Below are 15,929 nucleotides of genomic sequence, written 5' to 3' on the forward strand. Positions count from 1 at the left end.
ATCAAGTCATCTCAACACAGATCAATGCTCTCATAAAAAATAGTACTTGGTCACTTGTCCCTCCTCCCAAAAATCACTATTGTGGGTTACAAGTGGCTATTCCATATCAAAAGACATCTTGATGTCTTTGTTGCTTTCTACAAAGTCCAACTAGTGGCGAAAGGCTTTACACAATGCCCTAGTGTTGATTTTTAGAAAACTTTTTCTTTAGTAGTTCGTCCCCAGACCATCAAAATCATCCTCACCATTGCACTAGGTCATAATTGGCCCATGCATTAGCTTGACGTCAATAATGCCTTTCTTCAAGGCTCACTTAATAAGAAGTGTTCATAGCCCAACCTCTTGGCCAAGGCCCCTAACATCTTGACTATGTCTACAAACTACATAAGGCTATATATGGCTTTTGACAAGCAACCCCTTGGTATCAAGGACCCCAACATCCTGACTATGTCTACATACTATATAAGGCTATCTATGGCCTCTAAGAGGCAACACGAGCTCGGTATGATGCCCTCAAATCCTTCATCATGTTCTTTAGCTTCACCACCATCAAAAGTGATCCCTTTTTGTTGCTCTACAATAAAGACAACACAACTATTTACTTTCGTGCCTATGTTGACGACCTTCTCCTCTCTATAAATAACACTCACCTCATGAACACCTTTATAGAATCCTTGTCCCATTAGTTCTCCCTAAAAAATATGGGCACCTCTCACTATTTATTGGGCATTGAATTTGTCCCCAATACCTATGGCTTCTTTCTTTCTTAGCATAAATTCATTTGAGATATCCTCCAAAAATTTTAACATGGAAGAAGTTAAACCATCACCCATACATCCCATTGCCACCCTATTAAATGATGTCACACCCACATTTGACACAACCTAGTATCGAAGTATCATTAGTGCCTTACAATACTTGACCCTTACTAGACTTGACCTATCATTTTTCATTAATAAAGTATCCCAATTTATGCATAAACCTACTGCCCTTCACTTCCAACACCTCAAATGCATACTTTGATACCTCAAGTCCACTCTTAACCATAAGATCCTACTACATAAACCATCCCCCTTACATTGATGGCCTACACAAATGCATATTGAGGTGGGAATGTTGATGACACAACCTCAAACTCTATGTTTATTATTTTCTTTGGAGGCAACCCTGATCTCTTAGTTCTCCAAAAGACAATGCACTATTGTGACTTGTGAGGTCCTCCACCAAGGTTGAATATTGTGTAGTAGCCACAACCACCTACAAGATCATACGACTAGTTAATTTCCTTACAAAACCTCGAGTTCGCTTGCCCACACCTCCAACACTTTTGTGCGACAATATAGGTGCCACCTATTTGTGCTATAACCTTGTCCTTCACTCTTGGACAAAACATATCTCGCTATGTTCGTGAGTAGGTTTAAGTTGGACACCTCAACGTATCTCATATATCCACTAAGGATCAACTAGTTGATGTTCTTACAAAGCCTCTTGTCATAGCTCGGTTCAAGGATCTTATAGTCAAGATGCAAGTTGTATATGGCAACTTCATCTTGAAATGGTATATTAGTACATGATAGTTGCACTCTATCAATAATTTAAAGAGTTAATCATCCATACACTGCCCGTGTAAAGTTTTTTACACTAGCGATCAATCAAATCTTTTAAATTATTTTATTTTATTTTATTTTATTAAATAAGCAACTGACATGACACTATTAAAAGATATGATTGGTTGTCAGTGTAAAAAAAAACTTTACACTGACAGTGTATAGATAATTAACTCTAATTTAAATACACATAATTTGTTTATATTGATATATATATATATATATATATATATATATATCTTATTATTATTGTTAATTGATTTACCATAATCTTTATTGATATGTTAAAAAATATCATAGTTGATTGTATCAATATCTTTAATTCATGTAATCTTTATTTATATATATCGGACAACTTTGTACACATTAAAATGTAATTGGAAAACCTAATTCTTCCTAACCTTGTAGGATCAACAATTGTTATACAGCCATATTAACCGGTGTCGAATATTCCACTTATATGGGTGAATAGATGCTTTAAATTATTAAAAATTAAGCATTAAAAAAATTGTGTTTTAGACCTAATAAATGTTTTCTATTTTTTACTAAAAACTTTAAACTGTTATTATTTTCTCATCATCATGTGTCCATCAGTACACATTAGAAAACCCCGGAATACATCATGCCATATCCCATGAAATTTGAAACTTCAAAGATTTTCCATGGTCATTAATGCATGTTTTACGATCAAGGAAAGCTGAAGAAAAAAGTTGCTTCAAAGGACATTTTAGGTTGCGCGTTCATACTGCATGTGTATGAAAATGTCCGATCCGTACCTTGATACAAATTTGACCACATACAAGTTGTCATTTTCATAAGTAGAAATTTTGTTTAAAAAGTGATTCCAAGTAAATGTGGATAGTAATTTTCAACTGCGTATATTTTGAGCTTCTTCGGTATTCTATTTGAATGGATCCGTTGTCAATTCAAGTATGCTTGGAGTCTTTCTCTAATAAGATGAAATTTAATTATTGATGTTTGATTTAATTACTTGTTTGCTTATTTGGTAAACTACCACTTGAATTAATCAACATCATCAATAAATAAATGAAAAAGAAAAAAAAACACAATAAGGAGGCTTGACTCAAAAATCTTCATCAAGTGCTAAAATAGTCGTATTATTTGGGAGAAGATCAAAGTTAAATCCTAGTTGATCGAAGTAGTTGGTAATAAAGTATTTTAATTACCAATTTGCTAACATGAATTTGAATTATCTTTCACATACTAAACATTCATTGTAAGCTAGCCATGGTTGAAAAATAATATCGAGAGAATATTCATAATATATATCAATAGTCATGTAAGAATTACCAATAATAGAAAGGATACTTTTCAATTTTTCAGTGCAATCGGAAATCACCAGCTACTCCTATATATGACTCTGACTCATTCAGACCTATAGTCTTGCTAGCACTCAAGAGAAGTAGCTGATGAGGACAAATCTATGAAGTGAGATGAATTCAATACTTTGTCACCTTATATTCATATATTTTTTTAACTAAGTAAAATTATATTATTCTTAATCAATGTGTGGTGAAACAAAAGCAGATAAGATAATTAGTGAATGCATGAATCAACTAATATAAAATTATTTTAATTTATAATTAGAATGATTTTAAATTCAAATTTGAAGTATGTAAGTATGTTAAACATTTGAAAGAAAAATTTTGTTACCCTTAATAACTTTATCCGATTCAAAATAAGATTGTGTTTGATTAAAATAAATGTATTCCGAAAAATAAACAGAAGATGTAAATAATAAGGATAACATTCGTTTGAAGCCTAAATAATAGGTTATATTTTATTTTTATTTTTGTTAATTTGTAATTTTTGTCTTTTTATTTTAAAATAAAGATATTTATTCTCTTTATTTTTAAATATATAAAATTTCAATCTTATTATCAATTTGATATTTATTGATCATTAAATTTTAACATTATCTAACGTAATATTAAAAAAAAAACATAACATATAGATAGGATTCAAAATTAAAAAGTAACATATTTATTTGTATCTATTTTAATACATAATTGATATTTATTTTATATATAGATTTTATTTATATGTTTTTTTTATAGTTTTTTTATAACCAAATATCATGCTATCATCACTTAAATAAAAATAAATATTAAAATTTAATGATTAATAATTATTAATTTAATATAATATCAAAATTTCATATTTTTAAAATTAGAAGAATTAAATGTTTATATTTTAAAATTTAAAAATCAAAATTTAAAAAAAAATTAGAAAGACCAAATGTAGAATTTATCTTAAATAATTAAACAAACTTTGTAGGCTATAGCCATGGAGGACCTATATATTGTTGGTTTTAACTTTAGTAAGTTAATTATGAGGATAATAGAATTTGGATAACTGCCTTTGATTTGACGGTATAAATTAAATGTGACATTAATTGGAAATTGACGAAGGAAGTTGATTCCTCTTATAAAGGTTAATCTAGAGATATATAAATAAATATCCATACGATATGTTCGAGGATCAGTTCAGGATGCTACTTATGGATACTACTTTTCAAATTACAATAGTTTCTTATGCTACTTAGTATTGTCATATAATAAAATGCTAAAGTACATAAAATCCCAACTAGCATTTTTTTTTTCTTGCTTATGATAGAATTCCTAACTTTGGTGAAGAATATCTATCCTTTGATATTTTACTCCCTACAAAATATTTGCGCTATAATTATACACAATGATATTTATAATTAAAAATTATTTTTACTTATATTATAAATATAATATATTATTAAAAAAATGTAAGTATAAATTATGATTACATATATTATATATTATTAAATTTTATTTAAAATTAATACTAAAATTATATGTAGTTATATGTTAAATAGATTTATACACACATATTTTATATCTATAATAATTTTTTTTTTTTTGTATTTCATTGTTATTTGTGTAATATTTCTTGTAGTGATGATCATATATGATAGAGATTCTTGATTTTGGAGAGCGTTTTGATTCATTATCCTTAACTAAATAGTTTATTAACTATTAAAAAATATTCTGTTAAAAAATTTCTCCCTCAATGTATATAAAAATAATAATATTTCCATCTTAAACTTATAACTCCTACAATGTAAATCTATAATATATATTGTGGAAATTAGTAATATTTTTTTTCATATACCTCAAATTATTTTAAGTTGTTGTGTGTAACTATATTCTTCTCAATTTATTCTAATATTTTTTTTTTCTTTTTTGAGTTAATCACTTATACACGTGTAAAGTTTTTTACAATGACAGTCAATCAAAACCGTTAATAGTGCTTTTTAATTAAATGAGCAGATGAAAAGACACTATTAACAGTTATGAGTAACTGTCAATATAAAAAAACTTTACACTGACAGTTGTATAGGTGATTAACTCCTCTCTTTTTAACACGAGTTTTTACATGTCTTACCCTTTCTTAAACATATTCTCCCCATTAGGAGTAAATCAACAACTGGAGTAATAAATCAAGTTGAGGCATTAATTGAAGAACTTCAATATACGAATAATTCCATCACGCAAAAACACATTATTAGGATTACTCCCACTGAATGAGTCTCATTCATTAATTGTGATGATAGATAGATGGCAAGAAACCAAAAACTACTATTTACGTGCATTTTGTACCTACATAATTTCGCTACGACTTTCCTTAATTTGAGCATTGACAAAACAGTTTGGAACACGATTTTCCTTTAAGCCATTTCTTTCAAGTTTTAACAAAACCATCTTCCTTCTCCAGAATCTCCACCTTCACCCAAAACAGTGTTTTCAAATGGTTTCATTTGAGTTTATTTGAAAATAATAATAATAATAATAATGATAATGATAATAATAATAATAATAATAATAATAATATTAGTAATTACAGTAACAAACTTTAATAGAAACCACCTAATTGGTCTAGCTCTAAGCTGAAAACAAAAAATTAATTTAAACTTTGAATAAAAGCCAAGATCCAAAGCACGAAGTGTTCCAAAAAGGAGAAAAACAAACAAACAAAAAAAGTCTCATGGGTCAAATTATTTTATAATTAATAGTGTATATATATTGACAGTGTAAAAAGCTTTTAATTGGATTATAAACTACCATATATGTTAAGTTTTTTGGTTTTAATAATAATTACTTAAAAAATTATCTACACCAATGGATTAAAAGAGAAACTAAAGGGGGTGTATTGGTTTAGGATTTCGTAGGATTTTAAAAGACTTTTTTTGAGTAAAAAAGTCCATTGGTATTCAATCAGGATTTTATGTCACTTAAAAACAATCAAGTGGTATTCAATCTGGATTTTTAGGATTTTTTAAAGAGTCCATTAAAATCCACTGGTATTCATTTGAGATTTTTTACAACTTAAAAACAATCTATTGGTATTCAAAAATTTAAGGATTTTAAAGGATTGTTGTGTGAGAGGGATTTTGAAAGACTTTCTAGTGTTATCTATAAATACCAGATTCATAAAACAATCCCATCCAAACCCATCGGATTTTGAAGGATTGTTTGAAATGATTTTTCAAGTATTTTAAGAATTTTCAAGTGAGTTTTTCATCTTTTTTTTCTATGCTCCTGTCTTCTCCATTTTTTCTCTACTAATAATACTACACTATTGTTCATTGCTCATATATAATACTATTCTCATACCATTCTCCTATTTTGTGAAACTCTAATATGTAAATGATAATGTCATTGACTTGTTTTATTTTTCTGTTCGTTCTCTTTAATTGACTTACTTTATTTTATTCTATGTAGTTGAATTTGTTCCTTTATATAACACAAAAAAATACTTGAAATTTTAACTTTTAAGTGGTAATTTTTTTTATGACACACGTTAAGAAAAGAAAAAGGTGAAAGATGAAATTGATATCATAATCTCAACAATATATATATATATATATATATATATATATATATATATATATATATATAAAAGATGAATTTGTTAGGGTTTTTGTGAGTAGAATGAGATAAAAATGGATCTTAGTAGGGGGAAGAACCCTCTTAGCATAAAAATTGTGAATTCTCTCTTTCCCTTGAATTTGTTACTCTTATCCCTCCTCCTTTTATGACTCAACAATTATTTTATTTTTTTTACTATGAATTTTTCTTTTTTATTTTTATATTATGAAATTAAGATTTTTTATATTTTAAAAAAAGAAAATTAACATAAGACATTGCAATATCTAATTTTTTAGGGTTTAGGATTTATGCCTTCATTAACTTATTTTTTAAAAAAGAAAATATTGTTAAAATATTTGTTAGAATAATTTATATTTATAAATATCGTTAAAAATTATCATATATATATATATATATATATTCTCTATATCTAAATACTTCTGTTTATATAAAAAAAATTATATATCTAAATATTTTTTCAGTATCGAATATACTAATTTTTTTATATAAAAAATTATCTTATGTTTCTATATTTTCGTTTTTACATTTTTTTTTATAATAACTGAGGTATTTGATCCATTTGGATAGCAAAAATATATTCGATCTTGTATGATGGTGTGCTTCTAAAAATAATAATATAATTTTATTGATTTTGTCTATTATCCGTAATTATTTATATAACTATTTTTTAACATATATTGTTTTAGTAATTCAAATGGGAGATTCACAAGGAAATAATAAAGAAAAATGAAAAGAGAAAGAAAACTATGAAGCTTGGATTAAGGATGATTCCGATGAATTGTTACAATTGATAGTGGATGCTATAAAAAGAGGATAGAATATTATAGAGAATTATTATTATTATTTATCTAGACATTATTTTTTTTATTTATTATTTTTATCTTTGACTCTTTTTAAATTTGAATGTATAATTTTTTTTAAATCTTATCAAATGTCAAAACTCCACAAAATCCCACAGAATCCATTAAAATCCTAATTTAAAAGTCTTGCAGAATCCATTAAAATCCTGATTTTAAGTCTTGTAGAATCTTGCAAAATCTTAAAAGTCATGAAAATCCTGCAAAGTCTTTTAAAATCCGCAGGATTTTTTTTAACTAAAAAAGTCCTTTAAAATCCTAATCCAATACACCCCCCTAAAATTCTTAACCCCTTTTTTATCTTCATTTTTTGTAAAACCATTTTATTCTTAAGTACATATAAATATATTAATTATCTTTATTTTTTTTTCTATTTTTTTTACACCTTTTTCTCTCACTTTATTTCTACCTCCATTGACTATTCACACAACAATCACTCTTTCTATTCTTTTTTTTTTAATTTATTTTTGTTCTTTTATAAAAAATTAGAGACACGAAATACCTCTTTTATCTTTAATATATATCAATGATGATTTTTAATTGTTGGACAATGTAAATTTTGTACGCAAACAATTCATAAAGATTAAACTCATATTATTAACTCAATAAAACTATAGAATCAACGTTAAGTTTTGGGAACTTCTTTCCGCTCTTCATATTTCTCTTTGCATTTCCTTTTTCTTCATTTCGAAAATTAGTTTCTGAAATTATTTGTATGTTCCAAAAATTGATTTCCAAAATATAAAGGAATGAACTAGGGTGTAAGGAGAAATAAAAAAAGATTTGTAAAAAGTAATCACCTAACATTTTTTTTCCCTGATTGCATGTCCTCACCAGTTATTTTACTTGATGGACCGGCCCAAATTAATGGTACTATCTAAAAGGATTGTGACGATAACAGAGCTAGCAAGGCTTAATGGCTTTCACGAATAGAGAAGGAAAAGTCCAAAAGCAAGAGACAAAAGAATGACAGATAAATAAGGCGGGTGATAAACACACCTCCACTCTCATATAAACAGACCCCCTTTTTAAAAAAAATATATAAAATATCTAAATTACCCTTTAAAAAAAATGAAATTCTTAAATTTACACCTCCCTTCCCTCACCCTCCTTCCCCGCACCCCACACACTCCACACACATCTTCTTCCCAAAGCCTCTTTCCGCTCAATGTTATTAAGCAATATACTTTTACAGTCATTCTGAATAGAAAAAAAGGACTAACCCCCACCATAACCAGCATAAGAAAGGCTCTTTTACAATCATTAGCATTTCGAAAAGTACTTTTACAGTCATTAGCATTCCGGAAAGTACTTTCCGGAATAGTAAAATTATTGTTCATATAATTCCGGAAAGAACTTTCCGTAATAGTAACTTTAATATTATGGAAAGTACTTTCCGGAATTATGTAACAAAACATTTCCGGAAAATACTTTCCGGAATAAGAATTTAATATTATGGAAAGTATTTTCCGGAACATTTTTATATAATCCTGGAAAGAACTTTCCGTAACAGTAAGAAGAAGAAGAAGAGGAGTGTCAGAAAGAGAAAGAAGAGGGGTGTGCGAGGTGCGGGAAAAAAAGAGAAGAAGAGGAGTGCCAGAAAGAGAAAGAAGAAGGGTGCGCAATGTCAGCAGGTGGTCTTGTAAGAGAAAGACTCTTACTTGCTCTATGGAAAGAAAGATTAGTACAAAAATAACTTTTAAAATCGGGGTTTTAAAATCAGTCATAAGGTAGCCATTTTAAAAGTGACGCGGTGGCTTGTACTGCAACAGAACGACCCCAGAACGGGCCGTACTGCAAGCAGTACAGCCCGTTTTGCTGTAGAACGGCCCGCACTGCAAACAGAACGGGCCGCATTGCAAGCAGGACGGGCCGTTCTGCTTGCAGTACGGCCCGTTCTGCTTGCGGGGAAGGGGGGGTGTGGGGTGAGGGGAAGGGGGTGCGGGGAAGGGGGTGCGAGGAAGGGGGTGTAAATTTAGGAATTTTATTTTTTTTAAGGGTAATTTAGACATTTTATATTTTTTTTTAAAAAAGAAGTGTGTTTATAGGAGAGTGGATGTGTGTTTATCATGAGCCGATAAATAAATAATTGTAATTCAAAATTCAGATTCAATTCAACAATCATGTTAATCACTTTAACTCCATCTTAGAACAAATCAATATCACAATTATAATTGCAATTTATCTAAAATAACGTGTTGCATTGTTCGGAGGAGATAATGAACCGGATTGAACAACAGCACCGCATCACTTAAAAAGAATTGTGTAAATTTGAATTAAGAAAATTCCAACAAAATTGTAGCAATCCATAGGCATTAAATGCCTCTTTTCACTAGTTAACAATATAGCAAACAACTTTATTTTAAACTTATTTTAAATGAAAAATAGTATCAATCACACCTAAAGAACTATAACTAAGTTTTGTCTTTTAAGAAATATATTTTGCAAAGGTGTCAAACAGTACTATAACCTAGGCAAAGAGTTAAAAATAGGATAGCAACATTATTTTTCAGGTTTGGAGTTTTTAACCGCCACTAGAGGTTAACAAATGCACAACGCTGTTGCCAAGCTTTTGCCGTTTGGGACAAGGTCAAGAGAAAAAGTATGATCTCGCAGGTGGTTGAGTCAATAAGGCACCCACCTATGATTGAAGGTAGGGATGGCAATGAGGTCCGTGGGGGCGGGTAATAGTAAACCCGTCCCACCTCGCCAGATAAAAATTAGTCTTATACCTATTTCATATCTGCACGGGTATCTATTAAGTGAGTATCCATGAATTTCTTAAATACCTACGGATATCTATGACTATTTATAAATATTTAATAAATTAAAAAAATTATATTATAAATAATTTTAAGTTTATATTTAATGTTATTAAAATATTAAAAAATAAAAATTCATTGTTAATTTTGAACTTGTATTTAATGTTAATTTTGTTGAAATAATAATAAAAATGCAAGATAATTAATAACTTAATATACATTAATCTCACAAGTTAAATTCTCATCACAAAACTACAATAATTCAATCTCATAATTTCAAATGAAAGTAAATAACTTACAATGCATAAATTTTATTGGTCCAATCAAAGCTAGAAAATCAATCAAATTACATCCAACATAATTTTATAACATGTTTAACACATGTTGGTAACTTCATCAACATCACTTTTATAAGAAAATAAGATGAGAGAGTATAGTTTTAGAGTTATGTGGTACAAGAATAATTAAGATATTTAAGAAATATTATTAAACAGGTACCCGCGAGTATAGATATCATCATACTCACCCCGTCCCATTTATAAACGGGTAAAAAATTATCCGTCCCCATTATCTGCGGGTATCTAATTACCCTATCTATTTATTATCCGTAACGAATTTTATCCGCAGATGCGAGTATTTTTGTCATCCTAATTGAAGGGTGGGTTGGACCCGAAAGCGAAACATTTTGTCCAATCGGTGGACTTGGTGCGACAAGACAAGAAGAAACAACTAAGACAAACACAACATAGTGCATCATGGCACCACTATAAGGGTCCCCTCATAACACACTCTTCTGCCATCTGATAGAGCCACTTTTCTTCTTCTTTTTTTTTATATATATAATTTTCCTGTGTTGATATGAAATGAGGAATCAAACTGAGCCAGAACGACTTCGTTGCAGCCTTCGAGCTGCACATTCATGCAAGGGGACCATGCCTCAGTTAAGTGTAGCTTCCTCATTGCTGCATTGCATTAATTATAAGGCACGCATACAGGTAAACATGTAGAAACATTGGTATAGTATAGGGAACCCACCTATGAGCACCGCATGCGTTTTAGAAACTACCCCACCGACCCCATCAAATGTGTGTGCAGGTTTTTCTATAAATCCAATTGCCCCCCTCCAAAAATAATAATAATATTTTTTCATTATTGCATATATGAAATAATACAGTAATCCACAACACGAAATACCTGTACTTTGCTATTTCTGTATATATTTGAAACGATGAAATGCAAGAAGTAATGTTCCATAGAATTATATATGATAAATATAGGTCCCTACCTACAAACTATGCTCCCCTTGCATTCTACTTTTTGGATCCTAAAGGAATAAATATAATATAACAACTTTGTTTCATCCGAGTCTCGCTCTCGGTCATCCAATTTCTACAGTTTCCTCAAAGGCATATGATGATGAACAGCATTCAAGACAAAGTCTTCGGATATACATTCAGTGTATACAAAAGGTTCTGCAGATAAATTTGAAAATCTTTTTTGCTTTATATATACCATACAGGTTAAGTCATGTTGCAATAAACTAAACCTTATCAGTTCATTTCTGACTGTAACATTGGGAAGAAAGCCCAACTGTTGGATGATCTACCTTCCTTCCCAGCAACCTTCTTGTTAGTCCACCACTCAGGGCCATTGGCAGCAGTGCCAGAAACATCACCTTTTGTGTTGTCAAAAATGAATTCTTTGGAAGAATTTACAGAATTTTGCTTGTCAAAGCATTGCTCTCCTCCTACTACAGGATTGTTGTCAGGCTTGTCATCTGTTTTCTCTGTACAGCAACTATTGGGATCTTTTTGTTGTACCCTTTCTTTGTCAAAAGGGTCTTTGGCCAGTATACCCTGTGAAGACCCTGACATGTTTCGAAGCAAAAGCCCCGTTTTATTCGCGAGACATCGAGCAACATCCTCCCCCGTTAATTCAAATGAAACTCTGTGATCAACTACTGTTGCATTACTCGGGTGTGTGCCATCCGAGTTTGCGAGAGTTGCTTCCTTGGGAAGCTGGCTTTGCACATAGATGTTGTTTGGATTGGTTGGTCCAGTACTAAAAGGTGTCAAACAGCCTGAACCTAACCTGGATTCCTGCCCCAGACCATCAGGTGTCCCACAGCCAGAACCTAATCGTGAAGCAAGCCCAACACCATCGGGAGTCAAAGATCCTGAACCTAGTCTTGAACCTTGCCCTGCACCATCTGGTGTCAAGGATCCGGATCCTAATCTTGAACTCCATCTTCGAGTGGAGAAGTGTTCGACACCCAAGATCTTTGGTGTTTCCCCTTTGTGGAATTCAAGAGTAGGGGGTCTATCAGGGAATGGGGTTGAGGTGCCAGAAGTTGAAATTGCTGATCCAGGTGATATCAGTTGGCCACCCGGGCTTCCAGGATATTGTTGATAAGGCTGAAATTCATAATTGTATAATGCAAACTTCTGATTCCCATTACTTTTACGAGCACGGTCCAGTGAAGATGCCAACAATTGAGCAAATGGAACCTCAGGGGATGAAGGTGTTGTCTGCTGCACGGATTCTGGTGGGGGCGTATAAGGAGCAGTGGATGGTTCAGTTGTGAAGTTGGAAAACACAGGTGGAGAAACTAACTGGGTCTCATAGGCATACGGACCAATAGTGAACATGGTTGTAGGACCACTAGAAGAGTAAGCATTGACAGCAAGAGAAGAGAGTGAAAGTAACCCAACTGGTGATTGAATAGCAGATGGTGGATCAGATTGGAGAAAAGATGCCGGAGAAGATGGAGGGGCGACGAAAGGCATTACAATAGCAGTTGAAGGATTTGGTGCGGCAGGAGCAGCTGGACCTGTTGGTGCAACAGGTTCTGGAACAAGCACAGCATGGCCAATTCGCTTGCTGCTTTTACTGCTTTTATGAGATCCAAAACACCAATACTGGCTCCAGCAGCCTCCCCAGCGTTTTTTCTGCAGTCAGTGAATAAACAATTATACATCAAAAGTTGGAACAGAATCAAAACAATACTCATAGTCACTAGCAATATTCAATGTATTTCTAAAGAAAGAAAAATTTCAGGATATGCCAAAATAGTGCAGAATTTCTCTAAATTAAGCATGGGATATCTTGATCTGGGACTCTATTATCATTTTGGCCATTTTGTTACACATTATTCAATGCTCAAGTTTAAGTTACACGGTTTAATATTTCAGGGCAAGAGTGGTTTGGCCAAAAGAAATGATATTACACAGATATGGAATGTCCATTAGAATTTTAGTTTCCATAGTAAGCCAATCAACATGCACACACATTGACTTTCTTCAAAACTTCTTTAATAGCCTTTTACAATTTCCAATTGAAACTAATGGCTTACCATTTATAAAGCAAGGATGAAAAGTCTAAGTTTTCAATGTTTATCAGATGTTTGATATATTAGCAAATTACATCAAAGAGATGAAAAACATGTAAGCAATCATGTTAGAAATCAAATCAAAAGAATCAACAAGCATCTAAAATTCAAATGTGTGGATAACTTTTTGTGCAGCACAGGGAAGAATCACATAAACAGACATTAGTAGGCAAGTAAAGAGTAAACCACCGATATCAACCAATCATATTAACAGACCAATCATTTCTGCCGCAATTTATTTTCAAACACATCTAAATTCCATTTTCAGTACTCAGCAAGACAAATTTGTTTAATGGCACCGCCAGTTTCAGACATTAACGTAAGTTTCAGAGATCGGCCAAAAGCACCTAGCGATATAAAACCTGTAGAGCTTATTAAAAGCACAATCAAAGGCCTGCAACATGAAAAAATAGCATTTGTTGGATTGCAGACCGCACGTGTAGGTAACTGAGGACAACCCCGCTATTAATCACCAGTTTTAACTCGCATTAGAAATTTAGAACTACATAACAAACCAAAACCCAGAACACATGAATTTGGATCCTCTCCATTCAGAACACAATGGTCCCAATTTTAAAACCTGGAGAGGTTATTGAAAGCACAATCAAACGTCTGAAACATGAAAAAATAGCAGTTTGTGGGATTGCAAACCATGCGAGTAGGTAACTGAGGTCAGTCCCCTCATGATTATATAATCAGTTTTAATTTTCATTAGAACTACATAACAAGTCAGAACACAGAACACAATGCTACCAATTAAATCCAAAAAATTCATCATCAACAAGGGAAGAAAGTTTACGGAATCATATCCTCATGTCAAGTTGTTAACTCAACAATTTCCTCCCAAAGGATCGTTTCTCACTTAACCATGCACTACAAAGAGCACATTATAACATGAATTGCAGTGCGCAAAACGGCAGATTAAAAAGCTCAAGCATTAAATTAACACAAATGGTATGTACTAATAATAGAATTAATCCTCTAATAGGTAAGTAAATCAATCAACGAAAACATGAAAAATTACAAAAATAGAAAATGAAAAACCAAAGCTGACTGTGTTTCTTCACATCCAAATCCTTGTATCTGATTAATTGTGCAAAATAAATTAAAAAGGAAAAAAAGAGACAGCCCAGGATCCACACTCCAAAGTTTCCTTCTTTTAACACCTTTTAAAGCCATAAACGAAACAGTTCGAGATGTTCAAAACAAGCGAAAAGAGAAAACAGAAAAAGCGATTCAAAATTTCAAAACCTTTCAACGCCACCACCATAGAGTCAACTATAGACCAGACCAGACCTTCACCATCATTAAATTTTTTTAAAAAAAAATTACTTAAAAAATTATAATAAAAAAAAAAACAGAAAAGAGAAAAACACAAAACACGAAACACAAGATCCCATTTTTTTCTCCCTTTCGCACGTTGTTATCTCGGAAACCCAACGGCATCGAATTTCGGAAATCGAACAACAAAAACGAGGAATCAACCTCACAGGCACAAACAAACAAACAACATGAATATTTTAGAGAGAGAAACCAAAAAAAAAAAAAGAGGAGAGAGAAACAAACCGGCGCGGCGGTGGGTTGGGCTCTGGCATCGGCGGTGACGATGGCGGTGGCGGCGGCGTTCACCGTCTCCACTGTGCTGTGTCGGCCTTCCATGCCGGGATTTGGATTGACGAGCGGCAGCTTTTTCCGGTCACCGGAGATCAGGAATCGACGGCGGCGTTAGGATTCCCCGGCGAGATGCAATCATGGATTCGGAAAACCGAAAATTACAAACCCAAAGAAGAAAACTGAAAAAAACAAAGTATGAGAAAACGAAAGAGAAAGAGAAAGAGCAAAAAGAGAGAGAAAAGAAGAAGAGAAGAGAATGGAAAGTGTGAGTTTGTGTATGATTGATCACTCAACACAACACAACACAACACATCACAACTCAACTGAACATGGAATTGACAATGAAGAGAGTATTATTAAATTAAATAACAATAATAATAATAACAATTATTATTATTATTAATATTAATAAATATATGCTTCATAGTTATGGTAGAAGAATAGAAACAGAGTGTATCATTATTCATACTTTCTCTTTCTCTCTCTTATGTTTGTGTCTTGGTTCACTTCCCCTGCAGTCTATATCCTCCGGTTACCTCCATTTTTGCGCCAAACTATTGCCACGTCACCAAACCATACTGGGACCCACCTTAGTTATTACACTATTATTTTTAATACACCAATATGGAACTCACCCTAGTGTTTAACTCTGAAAATTTATTTTTTTTTAATATTTTGACGCGTATTTTAGAGTACTTTATTTCATTGTATTCTTTATCATGCAAATACGTTTCCGGTATAACGGAAAAATGCGTACT

General features: G+C 31.8%; 1 protein-coding gene across 1 annotated transcript; it reads right to left on the reverse strand.

The window, feature by feature from the left end:
* Window positions 1-11,299: 11,299 nt before the first annotated feature.
* LOC109818848 (uncharacterized) lies at window positions 11,300-15,622 on the reverse strand. The gene is made up of 3 exons (XM_020384378.3): window positions 15,496-15,622; window positions 15,124-15,350; window positions 11,300-13,117 (listed from the first exon to the last, which is right to left on the reverse strand). The coding sequence occupies exons 2-3, from the start codon at window positions 15,214-15,216 to the stop codon at window positions 11,720-11,722; spliced, it is 1,491 nt and encodes a 496-aa protein (XP_020239967.1). The 5' UTR covers window positions 15,217-15,350; window positions 15,496-15,622; the 3' UTR covers window positions 11,300-11,719.
* Window positions 15,623-15,929: the final 307 nt, after the last annotated feature.

This window comes from Cajanus cajan, chromosome 1 (assembly GCF_000230855.2).
Source record: "Cajanus cajan strain Asha chromosome 1, NIPB_CcT2T_4, whole genome shotgun sequence".
In the NCBI taxonomy this organism is placed as follows: domain Eukaryota; kingdom Viridiplantae; phylum Streptophyta; class Magnoliopsida; order Fabales; family Fabaceae; genus Cajanus; species Cajanus cajan.